Genomic DNA, 14,838 nt, shown 5'->3' with positions numbered 1-14,838 from the left:
GTTTCCTGGGAAGTGATGAAAGGACAGCATGTAAGTGGGGGATAAGTGGTGGCGTAGACCCCCTCCCCTGTTCAATGACGGCTTCTCAACCCTGGTGTAGATGCTTCCTTGACACCTCTTTCAAACCATCCATCTTCTCTGTCTAAAATGTGCACCTGGTGGTCCTGATTCTGTTGTAAAAGAAATCTGCAAAAATGTTTTTTTTTATTCAATAATACATTTAAGTTTTTTATGGCAACATCAGCACATGTAGATGCAGCAGCTGATAGCGCCTTCAAACTTCACTATACTTTTGTTTTTCATCAGCATTTTTCAGTCTTATTGCTGAAACACGTTTACCTATGACAGAAATACAGTCACTGGGGAAGGAAGCTGGGTTTTTGGACTTTAGACAGATCCACCAGACGATGCACCACTGCAAGTGTGGTGGCCTCTCAGAGGAAAGGAAAGAGAGCCGGTATAGGTACCATGCTCGCCAAGGACTTAGGGCTGCTCCTAAAAGTCCAGTCTCGACAAAATGGGACTCAGGTTGGCTAAGCAACAGAAGTCAGAGACCGTTGTGCACACGTATCTACAGAGACCTGCAGAGCATGTTCCAAGCTGTCAGAGCACAAGACTCTGGCAAGATGAGAGGAGGCGGACTTTACGTTTACGTCGATGATGCTTGGTGCTCCAACGCAGTCATGATGGACTCTGTTTCCCAAATGTCAGACTCAGATAATGAATTCGAAAGTAGTATATTGCCACTTTTAATTTAAATGTACTGCTATATACACAAAAGTGCAATAATGTGGTTTGCAAACACAGTATTGTAATGTAATCAAATGAGAGCCATGGTTACTCTCCATAGAGCGCTGCCGTTTAGTCGCAGAGCGCTTGTCACCTGTTCACCGGAGCAAAGTTTTAGTTCTATGTGTGTAGCATGAAGAGACTACAAATTTTCATTTCATCATACAAAGTTGTGTAATGAAATAAAAGTTGCTCCTTGTACTGAATAAAACTGCATTCAAGCCTTTATAAGGCCCTACAGGCACCCTGTTAAAACTTCACTGGGAATGAGAGGCTGACATCATTTTACAATTTAACACCACAACATTAAAAAGACGCTCCACTCAATATTTCATTTTAATAAACACATTCTGGAACACTTGAAGGAGGACCTGCTCCTCTGTTTTCTACATTTTCACATTCCACAGCAAAACTCTGCACAGAAAGCTGCCGTCCTGCAGTAACACACACTGCTGCTGCTGCCATGTTACATAAGAGCCGTGCTATCATCCCAATCTGCAACAAACAAACACTAACCTCACACAAGGTTAACGAGGGAGTGGTGCTGATGGCCCTTTCCTGTTTGCTGGGTGTCCCACAGACACAGACACACAACTGAGATAAATAGGAAAATAACTTATAGCTTTTGGAGACACTGCACTTCCTGTCTGCTGGAAGATGATTTCCTGTTTCCTGTCTGGGATTTTGGAGGGAAGATGTGCACATCCCCAGATGACTTATTGCCATGGCAACAAAAGGTATTAAAACAGGAGGAAAGGAAAAGCGCGTGCGCACACACACACAGTGCCTACAGTAATGGGGAAATTCAGTCCACTGATGTCTAAATGAAAGCTCAAATACAAAATGAACTGCCACACACCTAGGATTGCTAAAATACAGTGCAGGGTGAATAGAGTCTAATTTCGATTAGTCTACTCGACAAGACAACAAATATCCACATCTCTTTAAAGTTTCTACCACTATTACTTCAAATGTGATGCCTCAGGCAACGCTGGAGCTCCTTTGTGGTGAAGGTCCTGTCACCAAGACCACTTGCAGTGCCATTCATTAGTTAGCCAACATATCAGAAGAAGTCTACTGGAGGAAGACATTTAGTTAGTTCTCCACAGTGATTTTAAATTCATGGCACAGCCCCCCAGCTGTTTTGGGCCTCACCACATAAACCTTATAACGACAGGGAAACCCTGTTAATATGACCTCAGGGTCATTAGACATTAGGGTTATGCTGATAGACGATGCCATCGTCCACGGCTGACAGACAGACGTTGAGCCAGCATCGTCATTGTAAAAACCTGCACCCCCAGCAACAAAATCTCAAATTTTCACATTATACCACCCTGTGAAAGCAGGTTTTAATGACCACTAACATTCTTATTATTGTATATTTCCACCTGCGATCCGTTATCACGGCAGCAGGTGAGCAGCATGTTGGCTTATTAATGACGCAGCCTATCAAACAACTGAAACCAACATCTGCACCCTGTGTGTTCAATGTTGCTTTACCTGGTCCGTGCGTAAAATATCCTCCGTGACTTGTAACGTAAGTTCATAGCCTACCAGTTTATTTACTGAGTGAAGTCTGTGCGAGAACACATGCACATAAGATGACTGCTAGTCTTAGTCTTAACTTGTGACTGGTGTTCGTAACACTGGACAAGTAGGTAGTTATGACATGCGGCTAATTAATGTTTCTTCCTATAAATGTAACTAATGTTAAAATACAGTAAGCTTTCTTGCTCAGCTTCCAGACCAGAGTCTGAAGCCCAGGGGAGATGTTAGCTAGAGCTAACCCCCTTCACTATTCCAGCTGTTGGGAAATAACAGACAGACAGCCAGTAAACTGTACATTTACTGCCAGACTGACATACAGACTTACTACTCATCTTTTCCTCTGCTCCCCTCGCTTTCACTTTCTGCTCACACTCAAACATTCAGTCAACCACACACATTACATACTGCCCTATTCATTTAAGGAGCCGCGCTGCTGTTATAACAGCACCTTTCATTTAGATGTCCTTTGAAGAATGAGCAGAGGCAGACAGTGCTCACAGGAGAAACACTGCATCTAATCCATTCATTCATCATGAATTCATCTGTATATGTTGGTGTTGGGGTTGAATGTTATGTTATGTAAAGACGTGTGTGGGTACCTGGGGCCAGGAAGATGCGCTTGGCTGGCCGATGACCTCTTCTCTTCGTCACCATTCTCCTCCGGTTTGGTGCTCTGGCTCTTCAGATAACTCTTAGCTTCTCTGGAGTCTGCTGACACCTCTTGATTCACCCTGACAGGAAGACAGACACACAGTGTGCTAAACTCTGTGTGGAAAAATAACAGCAACAGTGCAGAGTATGTCTATAGAGCAGTTTGAAACAGCTGGTTGTGGTGAAACTAGCCTTTCACCAAAAATCTGTTTACCAGGAAACACTGAAAGTATATTTATATTCATGGATAATGTCTGAATAAACATTCAGATGTTGATTAATGTGCACTTTCCCTAACAAATGAATAAATAATAATACACAAATGGCATCCTTTTAGCACCTATCTAATCTATACAGCTGCTGAGCCCATTCTGCATCTAAACCCCAGCCTCTCCCTCTACACACATGCTATATAAGGAGACACACACACACTCACTCACTCACTCACTCACTCACACACAGGGAGAGACACATCTGTCTGTGTTTCACTGCGAGGTTAGATAGGGAAACTACTGTATGTGAGCAACAATCGCTGCATCCTCTGGGACCATCAGCACTGCACAACCACTTGCATCCATCATGGCGGCTCTGAAAAGCTTTCCCTGTTATGTATGCTAATTATATGCAGCCATAATTACACAGAGCGCACAGCCCCGTAGATGATGAGGAAGAACATTGTGAAAGGGCGTGTCTCATCAGGCAAGAGAAAGATATCCAAGTTCCAAGGAGAAGAAACTTAAACACACATTCACACAAAGGCAACAGCAAGCTCAGGTGATGGACATCCGCATATTATTATAAATACAAAATACTACTATATTTATAGTACTATTTGGAGCCAATAGCTGTCTACAGTGTGCACATCACACATTAGAGCCGGCAGCATTTGTTGGGGCTCTGGGGACAGTTACAGCCATCATCCATGTACTAATCTTATGCTGCTGTAATTACAGAGCACACAGCTTCATGCATAATCAGTCCCATGAATTATACGCAGGATCATATCTGGTTCAGATGTAAACGTTTAGGATGGGACATTCCTTGCTCCACATAACTAGCATCTTGTCTGGCTGCTGGGGCGTGGCCGCCTGTGTGATATACAGTTATAATTACACGGTTTTTATGGGAAACACTTCGCTGTGTGTGTGGCTCCTATTGAAGAAATGTCATGAGCTGTCATAATTAATCGTGAGTCTGTCTCAGGGGCTCACTGAGCTGCTCACATTATCAGCTATATATATTTAAGGCACAGGATTATTGATTACACTGCAGGATCAATTGTCATAGTCTGGCCTAAAGGTTCAAACATGTTCCTGGTTTCCGGTCTTTGATTGTAAACCTCCTGAGGGTGGTGCTAGAGGAAAGGCCATGAGGGCATTAAAGTATAGGAACTCATTCATGTGGGAAAATGAATGAGCGTACCAAAAATCAGGACACAATAAGGACACATGACCTGATGGTGGCACTACAGGCAAGGTCAAGACAAGCTATGAACGCTCTGATAAAATAACTACACTGGGTCCAGTCCCAGCTGCTGAGGTAAGTCAGTCGCTACAGAAATGACTTTGAAATCCTGATTTTGAAAAATGAAAGACATGGATCTACATAATGTACTGCAAATCTGCACTATGCTGATTCCACTGATTACAAATGTAATTCCTAAATTGCAGCCATTTAGGCTAGAAGACACTCATCATTCGCCACCACAGGACAAGCCCTCACTATCAGAAACCTGGACACTGTTAGAATCATGTCTACAGGGAGCTGGATAACCAGGTTTCTCCACGTTCCATGAAAATGCTGTGTCACAGATATTACCATAAGAAGACTCAACGCTGGGATGCTTGTGTGCATGTAAACATAATCATATTAAAAAAGAACTGATCTACTTTCTGTCACACTGTTTACTACATGAGAACTAATGCTGGTTTCAAATCTCACCAGAGATAAGAGGCTAAGCACAGTCTAAAGAGATGATTATTGTGAGAATATCAAAAGACAATAAAAACTTCTGCTTTTTTGTGTGTGTTTAAATTATTTTAAAAGGAGTAATATGTATGTATGTTTTCAGCGACCAAAACACCAGGAGACAGTATTACACAACGTGCTGGAAACTCAGGTCAACTCCCACTGCAGCGTTTTATATTTATGAGCTCGAGGTTCAACTAATCCATGCTCATTACATGATAACGGTACACTGACTGCATTTAGCAGACGTGACACATATCCATTAGCTCGCCTGCTGCTTTTCAGTAACTATCTTTACTATCTGAGCATTGTCACCGGAGGCTCAGCAATGTCAGCACAGCTACATGTACTGGATGATAATGAAACCGTTAGTGAGCTGGACTGAATATTATAATGAGATTGTCACACTTTATCACAGTAAGTAACATTACTGTAGCGAATGAGTCTTCCACTTTGTTTTGTTGCATTATTGTAGATTATGTGGGCGACTGAGAGGTGGAGAAGCTGTCTACCAGAGTATCAGTAAAACCACAATAAATCTATACTGAACGTTATGAAGCAAACAACAGTGGATCTGTGCTGAAGTAGCTGGCTGCATCGCTATAGGCTAGTATAAAAAAAAAACGCTCCATGTTTGCTTTTTAGCGGTAAATTAACACTTAACACAACATAATACCAGTGGTACACAGGATAACTGTAGTATTTCGTACCAGATAAAATTAGCAATTAGTCGGCGTTAGGAGCTGGGAGCCGGTTGTTTTGTGGTGTTAGTGGACTGCATATCATTAGCTGTGTTGTTGTCGCACGCAGAGAACCCGACCCGGTTCCTTCACATTAAAACAGAATAATGGCTGATCCAACAGAAAAAACAGGCCTTATTTATGAGTGACGTTAGAGCCTGCTGACAGTGAGGCTCTAATGTTTCATTGAAAAACTACATATAGCCCCTTTAACTGATGAGAGTTCTAGATGTCTATGAAGATTCTCAGTCATCCAGGTCATAGTTATCCAACGAGGGTTAAAATGAAGGGCAACTGGACTTGGTTGAAGATACTGGAAGACGTTTCGTCCCTCATCCAAAGGACTTCTTCAGTTCTGACTGACTGGCAGGGAAACTCAGCTATTTAACCTCAGTGGGGTCGTTGCCCCGGGTCATCGATACCGCTGGTTCGTTAGTGTTCCTTGTTGCTGTGACGACAGTCGTTACAGTCGTTAAGACTACCTGTGGCCAAGACTGAACGACCATCGTTGGTATCTTCACCTGAGGCCAATAGGTTACGTTTGTTGAGTTTCCTGGGAAGTGATGAAAGGACAGGTTAAATAGAGGTTAAATAGCTGAGTTTCCCTGCCAGTCAGTCAGAACTGAAGAAGTCCTTTGGATGAGGGACGAAACGTCTTCCAGTATCTTCAACCAAGTCCAGTTGCCCTTGATTTTAACCCTCGTTGGAGAGTTCTAGACACACATCAGGTTCTGATCATGATGATTAAGATATCCACCTAATGATTCTGGGGCAGTTATGATCCATATTTATCAACTCTGATCGGCTGAACATGTTAAGAGGTTAAATGACTGTACAAACCCAACTTGAGAATTTGTAGAGAGCCATAAAACTAAACTCATATTATGACTCCAGCCCAGAGAGCCCAAAAGAAATCTGCCAGCACACTGTTATTCATCCAGCCTGTGGGACACAAACAGCGGCCCCCATGGTGAAAATATTGTGTTTCTGTTAGATCCATCCATCCAACCTCATCCCTACGCTGACTGTGTCACACTTTATGCTACGTCACCTGACTTCTTAAAGGCTTTCTGGCAGAAAGGCCTGAGGCAAATGTCTCCTATGTGCACCCAGCTCGTTAGGTAGAGCTGGGGGGATGTTCCACTTATTGCATTTGAATACTGTCCAATGTACAGCAGATTAAGACTTTGAAAATGAAATATCAAATACAAATCCGTTTTACACCGCCACCCTGCCCCAGCACAGCTGCGGCCGCCACAGTTAAGCTTAATGAGAGCCCAACAGCCCGGGGAGTGGGTGTGTCACGGTTCTGTCCATCGAATCCGCGATACGAGACCGTGGAAGTTTGTCGCGGTGTCTGTCTCTGTTTCAGAACCCTTACAGCCCTAATATCTGGATCACACAGATATCCATGTCCAAAGATCAGGGCCCTGCATGGATTAAAGTTATCCGTTTATGCTGCGGCGTGTGGAGACTGCACTGAATGGACAAAGAAGTATTACATCAGCAGGATGTCAGGAAGTTTAATCTAATTTATTTGCTACACTATATTTCAGTTAAGTTGCAACTTAAAGCTAGGGCAGGCAGTTTATTTCAGAACTGCGCTTTTTATTATAATCTCTTTACATCTCGACAGCAATCAATGAATCAAACATCCAGTATCTGTGGCAGGACTGTAATAAACACGGCCGGTCATTTCAGTGGGTTCAAATGATGGGGGTCGGGGCGTTCTGTCTCATTACTAGTTCTCCAACGTTGCCTGCCCTAGCTTTAACAGTGTGTCTAAAAGCTCTGATTTCATTTTTAACAAATAAAAGGATGTTCTGTGTGTGACCTTTGTGTTTGCCTTCTTCCAAAAACTTTTTTGTGATTTATAAAAAACAAATATTTTTACAGGGCGTCAAACGGTCTCAAAACGTGAGGATGATTCAGTGCCATACCTAACTTCTTCTCCAGCGAAGTCAAAAACTTTAGTGATGGTGACTTTAGCAGGTTCTGAGGCTTTTGTTTCTGTACTCAAAGGTGCAACCTTCAATACTGAGGAATCATCCTGAGGATAAAAACCAAAGAATCAGTCTAAGGGAGAGACAAAAAAATATAGACACGTACAGAAAATGCTGTAGGTTTGATAATTAATGCTCTGATGATCCTTTTGGTGTATTTTAAGTACCGTCTATTATCTGGGTTAGAACATGGTATCCTGTGACTTTACACCAGAAAGCACCATTAACAAGTTTTGAGTTTGGTTCCCTCCAAGTGTTTCCATTTTAAAACATACACCATATTAGTCATACATTTAGGTTCAAAACATATTTACCTTCTGTGTGGTATTTGATTGTGAGGCGGGTGCTGATTCTTTGGGCCTGGATCCAACATCAGACAGGAAACTTGCCCAAAGGTCATCTGATTTCTTCTTCTGTCTGTCATCATCATCCTTCTGTACCTCAGCGGGTTTTGCCACCTCTTCCTGTGGAGGCTGTCCCTCCTCCGCTCCGTCTCCACACGTCTCTTCCTGGTCTACCTTCAGTACTCCTTTCTTCCTCTTTCTGCAGATTGTTTCGAGGATGTGAATTAAGGTCATCATCATTGATTAAAGATAGAACAGCATGCAAACATACAGAGAATGTTTGAAATAAGAGTCGGATGAAAATGGCGGACATTTCGGGTCAAGAATTTAGGAAAAGCCGCAGAACAAGCCTGCTAATAAAATTCTTTTCGTGCAAGAAGTTAGAGTGAAGTTTTCTTTCATGTTTTTGTCCAGTCTTTCAGAACAAAACAGGAAAACAGGGGCCTAACATTCAATCATTCAATATTCAATAGTTTCAACTCATACTGAGGACACTGTTCCCCAGAGACAGTGTTGGAATCAGCCTTCACAACCTTTGTATTATAAAAATGTCTCAGTTGTTCTTAAACTGGGGTTTGACTGTAACTGACCCACAAAATGTAAATCATCAAGTCAAGCCCTTTAACTGCAATCCAAACGCTCCTCTCACCTCATACTGATGTCCTTTTTCTTCCTCTTCTTCTTGCTAACATTGTCAGGATGCGGCACATCATCATCCCCGTGCAGAGGGTCTTCCTTTTCGCACTCATTAATGTCATCCTCGCTGAGGTTATCATCTGAGGACAAAGAGAACAGGATGCAGCGGGAGTGCATCAGACAAAACTATAGTTTACGGAATTTAAGCAAAATCATACTGCGATGTTATGATCTGATCATGTTCTTCTACAGACTTCTGTTGAGGTTTTTGTTTGACACATGTAAAAGGTCTGATCTCAAGTAATGTTGTGGCACACACTTTCACCATTACTTTGATTAGCCAACTAAACAATTTGCATACATTTACCAACTGTGATATTTATCAACAGTGGAAATAGTAATAGGCTCAACGTTTCCCTGCCGCTCTATCTCAAGCTGATGTGTGGTGAGTCTCCCCCACTTCACTGTGAAGTGCTTAGAGTATCTATGATAAAGCGCTATATAAATGTAATTCATTATTAAATATCTGTATTAGCATTAGAGCCCGACTGATGTTGGATTTTTAAGACCAATACCGACTTTGATATTTAAGGATTTTAAAATCCAAAATTGTTCTTCACTGAACGCAATCAAAGATTGTCCCTCACGTTAGTTTTGTGTAGTTATGACCTCTCTCCAAGATAACATGGCATAATGCAGTTGAAAAAAAACTTTGTTAGATATAGAACTTTGTTACCAAAGTTAAATGTTCTGTGGTGGATTTGTTCAGGTGTGTTGCTAACAGGGGTGTTGCAGTGCGCCCTCTGGAGGACAAATTTTACAACTACGACACTCATAACACAAGTGAAGGATGTGTCTCTGTTTCTCTTTTAATTGTCTTTTATCTGCTATTATAAACACAGATACCGGCTGATCTGCAATTAGCCCATATCAGCTGATAATATCAGCATGCTGATGTAACGGAAGCCAGCAAGGCTGTGAGTGAGTAACCCTCACTCCGTGACACTTCAGAGACGCACTGGCGACTGACGATAGTGCCCATGGGCTTCTGCCTCCGATATACTTGCTTTTTAACAACGCGTAGAGTATGTGAACAATACCGTTTGTATACCGTCACATACTCGCCTGCAGTCAGGTGTACCTGGAGGATTAGATCAGAGCCGGATCATCCCTCGCTGACACCAGATTATCTTCCTTGACAACCTCCAAATATGCACAACGTAAACAAACGATCCACACAGCCACACTAGAGGAGGTTGTGATTTTAATGAGACATCATAACGATGTCGGTAATTGCGGACTAGCTTAAGGAGTTTTATTCTAAACACACTGCCATAAATCTCCTTTTTTTAACTCTGCAGCTAACCTTCTTATTCTTCTTCATTTGTGTTTAATGGAGATGCTTCAAAGGAATGCTGGATATGCGTGGCAGCCATCTAAGGTACAGGTACGCGTAGTTAAAAGCAAGTATGTGGGGTCTTAAGCCTCCTCGTCAGCGCGTCCGCCTCCCTCACACCAGGTCCGCGGTTCGATTCAGGACCGTGCACTATGTGCTCAGGGGGTTACACCGGTTACACTGATTTAATCGGTCCAGGATTTTAATCATATTTCATATCATAAGTGCTAAGAACACAGACCTTGCAATCTGTCATTGTGATGGAGATAAAATATTTTAACAAACAGCCTTGGAAAGGACACCGGCTTTTCTGCAGTAAAGTCTAGTGTTAATAATGATGTGATGGGAGGTAATAGTGATTATATTCATTCTGCCCCATCATGTATGCAAACATGTATAACGCAGTCAAGTATAAGTCCACCTTCAGCTATGACTTCAGAACACTGTATCAATCTGAGCAGATCTCTATGTGAATTTAGCTGAGTGAACTGATGAAGGAGATGTTAACCTGAACCGTTTGTAACAACAGCAAACACTGTGTAAACGAGTCTAATAAGGGCTACACACCAAACGACAGGAAAGTAACGGTAACCACCGGCCAGCAGAAAGGTGTTGAGATAAACGCAGCACATGAAGGTTGGCTGCAGACTCGGTGTTTTGTGGAGGGTCTTCAGTCATAATCATGGAGCTGTGCTCGTTTACTCCGTTTAGTGCGTTACCATGTGTCGGTGAGCTATTCACAGTTATGTGACAAATTCATTTGCTATATAACCCGCTAACATTAAGTGTCCATGCGACATTTCCTGTAACGTTGGCCGAGTTAGTAAAGACTGACGTTACTAGCTGACTGCTACTAACGTTACCCGCGTTACTTTTAACACAACCAAGGCGGGGAAAGTTCCAGCCCTCACCTGATGGGACGTAGTCTGCATCTTCATTAGAGGAGTATCCATCAGAGTCGTAGTCAGAATAGTTCATCATTTTGGAGAAAAGGCTTCAGACCAACGTTGGTAACTTAGATAAATAAAAAGGTTGTTGCAATTACTACCTTAGCTTATTGTTGCTTTCACAACGCTACAATCGTAATCCTAACTGGCTACAAATGCCTCGATACTATCACAAACAACGCTTAAACGTTGCTTTTTCAAGTCTGTCATAAATATAAATAAATTCAGTGTGTCAGTATGAAGCAGGGGAACGTTATAATTGTAGCGTTAGCTTTCTGCAAAAGAGGAAACTGACTTCCTGTGGCGACGACGGCAAGCTCAAAGGGTCAAACTGGCGGCGACCTGGCAATGTTTAGATGCATTACCGCCACCTACAGGACTGGAGTGGAGGTAAGCGTGTTATACATGTGGTTATAACAGGACAGTCTGCAGTCTGTGGAACAAATTATGATTTAAAGCAATGATTGTGAAAACTTAAAACCGCCCTGACAGCCTCACTCAGAGCCAGCAAGTGTCATTAAAATAGGCCTTTTTGTGTACATAGAGAAATTCTTCAATCTTTGAGTTCCGCTCATGATGAATGGGAGCAAAAACAAAAGTGCTGCGTTTATAATTTTGTTCAGTGTATTATTTTGTTTAGATATATTTTGTATTAGTATGTTGGACACTGGGTTATACAAAAGGGGCATAGGTGACAGGAAGTGGTAGGCACAGGTAGGGTAACTCACCAGGGAATGAAAACATAGCATGGAAAATATGAAAAATACATAAAGAAAGAAATAATAATACATTTATATGCATATTTCCATAGTTTCTTGGTGTAAGTACAAAGCCAGAATAAATGGGCTATAGTTTCTACATGAAGATCACAGAAGGAATGTCAATATCTTTTTTTAATTTCACCAGAAAGGATTTTACAGGGTAGAAACGATGCAAAATCTTAAAGGAAATTTCCCTTACTTTATTCACCAACATATATTTGTGAGAGAGTCCACACTTCCTTCCAGCATATATCTCCAACATATGAGTTCCAGAATGCACAAGCAGTCGGTACTGCTACAAAGTCTTTTTGAACAGAGTGCTGATATTTTTATTGTTTTTAGAGACCGTATGGTTAAAACAAATTTTTCATATCATAGTTTCTGCAGGCTCAAGAGGAGGCAGCAAATTAGGTATACAAGTATCTTTGAAAATCATAATAACTCCAGAAGGGAGAGCATCAAAGACTATAGCAAATTGTACAGTCCTCACCAGACCAAAGACCAGAGATCAGAATAGAATAGAATAGAATAGAATACACGCAACAACTGGAAACAATAGAATGGGAAACCAACTGGTATGTTCATGTTCAGCTCTACAGACATATGACCAGCAACCAGCAGAGGATGCTGTTTGGTTAAATTAGCTCTGAGCCTGAAACCGAGGCTCATCTGGGCATCTAGACACTGGAGTGAGTGCGACACAAACACACTAAAGACAGTTTCATATAGCGATCTGCTTTAATGGATATTATCTCACACATTTTGTTACTATAAAGATTCCTTTCATAATCAAATCTAATTATAGCACACATAGTACAATATATAACAGTGATCTACAACAGGAAGGACAGCTACAGCATACACATATTTCAGCCTAGGTAGTGTCAAAGACTTTAATGGACAGGGGGACAAAGGAATGTTTGAAGTGGTGGTACCTGCTTAGAGGAGGAAAAGCTGACACTCAGGGTGGAGAACATGAGGTGGGACTGAGATGATTTTTTGAACCTGTCCGATTGTCCGAGTTTGTCAGAGCATAAAATTCACACTCAGAATTCACTCAAATAAAACGGTGTGCAGAGAGGAGAATAGATGTAAAGTTTGACAGCAATGACATGATTGGCTGGTGGAGATTGTGGAAAAATCTGATTAATTTAACTTGAACCTGCACAGCAAAATTTCCCTTTTCTGACAGTGAGAGTAATTACACACTGTCGACACAGTGACATCCAGTATAGGCTCTGCCATACCGAGCTGCTGCTGTCGCTACAGTCGCTGCCCTTTCACCATTCAGCTCTAGCAAACCAATCAGTATGTGCCAGTGCAGGAACGTCGCCACAGACACCAGATTTACTGCGAGTATGGGGAAATTTACCTGGCTCAATCAGCATTTTGTGAACTCGTTTGGTAAGGGTTTGAATGTAACATATGTTCATTTTTATATAAAAGTCCTGCACTCCAGCTTTAAAGAGGGAGAAGAGAACTGTGAATGAAAGAGTAGCATTAGATAGTCTTGTACTATGCTTCATTAGACTGACAAAACTGTTAGATGCTGAAGTGGGAATACATGTAAACAGAAGATATGTCACATTTAAAAAAGAAAAGGGATGAAGGTAAGATAAGATAAATATCGGGATAATAGGTCAGTTATGAAGACAGTCACAAGGTAGAATAAATCAGGGGCACCTTGAATAAGGCAAATTGGTCCCCTGAACACTGACCACTTACAGTGTCTGTGCACGCACGCACGCTCGCACGCACGCACGCATTTGAGTCACCTAATGAAGGTTGTTGGTTGTTACACAGGTCTAAATTACTGATCGTGACTCTCCCTGATCAGTCCAGGTGAAAAAAATGACCAGCAATGGGGAAAATAGATGGGTTAATGGGAATACCACTTAAGAATTTATAATTCTCCAAATACATACTGGAGCTACTCCAGAGACACTGAGGTACACATCTCGTGGACCAATGGAACAGCTGTTTTTCCTTTTCATGACTATCAAAAGCTTTCTTTCCTTAAATTTCCCCTGACTAGTGTATTAGGATTACATTCTGTTACTTGTTGCAAAAGTAGAATTTGTCTCCCAAACAAAAGTCTTGGAGATCAGTCGGTCTGTACACAGAGTGTGTATTCCACAGTAAAGATCATAAGAAGCTAAGAGAGATGTCCCCACAAAGAGAGGCAGCTATTATACCTTCTCTTCCTAAATAACACATAATTGCAGTGTCACGATGTAATGTGTTTAGATGGCTAGCATGCGGCTCCATTTGAAGATGACCTAAATGACGAGTGATTAAGTGTAATTTGCACATATGATTAATAGCAGGGGGCTACAGAGTGGTGCTAGTCATCTGCTGGGTTTAGTGGAGAGGACAGTCGCTTAGCTCTGTGATCAAATATATAAACTAAGTAAAATTACTTGATGTTTAGTTTGGTTTGATTGCAATAACCATCAGCTGAAAGAGAGCTCAATGATGAAACTCTGGAGTGTTTTCTCCGCCCTAAAATATGATATTTCAAATAAGACTGTTATGCAACAGTACAACATGAGCAACAGTAATGCTGAGATTTTCAGTTAAAACTAAAATAATATTAACAAAATATATTTATGTGGTTTCATGTACACAAAATGCAGCTCAGAGTGCTTTCCATGCAGCATAATGTCATTAACGTTAAACACAAGAGTAGAAAGAGCAAACTATTTAAACACTTACATTTAAAAAATGAGATAAGTAAAACAGTAACAAAGTAGTTGAGAATCTTATTTTAACTCAACGCTCGTGTTTCAGGATCGGGTTCCTTGTCCTCTCAAGGAAAGTCTGCTGTGCAGTTTGCTAACTTTGTGTCTCCTGTGGTGAGTTAGCTGTGTAACGTTAGCCCACGTTACACTAACAAGCTCATATTTTATCATTTAGTTCACCTGGAGAGATTTTATGATTTTCACAACAATTGGTTATTCCCTCTACAACTGGAGTTAGCATGTCAGTCTCTTATATAGCCTCCATTTACCGCAGTCCGGTGACCAGTTAACATTTGGTATATAGTGATAAA

The 14,838-nt window shown here is 41.5% G+C and overlaps 1 protein-coding gene across 1 annotated transcript; it reads right to left on the bottom strand.

Moving 5' to 3' along the window:
• Nucleotides 1-2,863: 2,863 nt before the first annotated feature.
• Nucleotides 2,864-11,336, bottom strand: cfdp1 (craniofacial development protein 1). The gene is made up of 5 exons (XM_038705888.1): nt 10,990-11,336; nt 8,696-8,822; nt 8,017-8,245; nt 7,640-7,749; nt 2,864-3,071 (listed from the first exon to the last, which is right to left on the bottom strand). Exons 1-5 carry the CDS (start codon nt 11,057-11,059, stop codon nt 2,879-2,881), a joined length of 729 nt encoding a protein of 242 aa, XP_038561816.1. The 5' UTR covers nt 11,060-11,336; the 3' UTR covers nt 2,864-2,878.
• Nucleotides 11,337-14,838: the final 3,502 nt, after the last annotated feature.

This window comes from Micropterus salmoides, unplaced genomic scaffold (assembly GCF_014851395.1).
Source record: "Micropterus salmoides isolate LMB-PRFRI ecotype aquatic unplaced genomic scaffold, ASM1485139v1 Ms_hic_scaffold_8, whole genome shotgun sequence".
NCBI lineage: Eukaryota > Metazoa > Chordata > Actinopteri > Centrarchiformes > Centrarchidae > Micropterus > Micropterus salmoides.
This window is presented reverse-complemented; position numbering and strand designations above follow the sequence as displayed.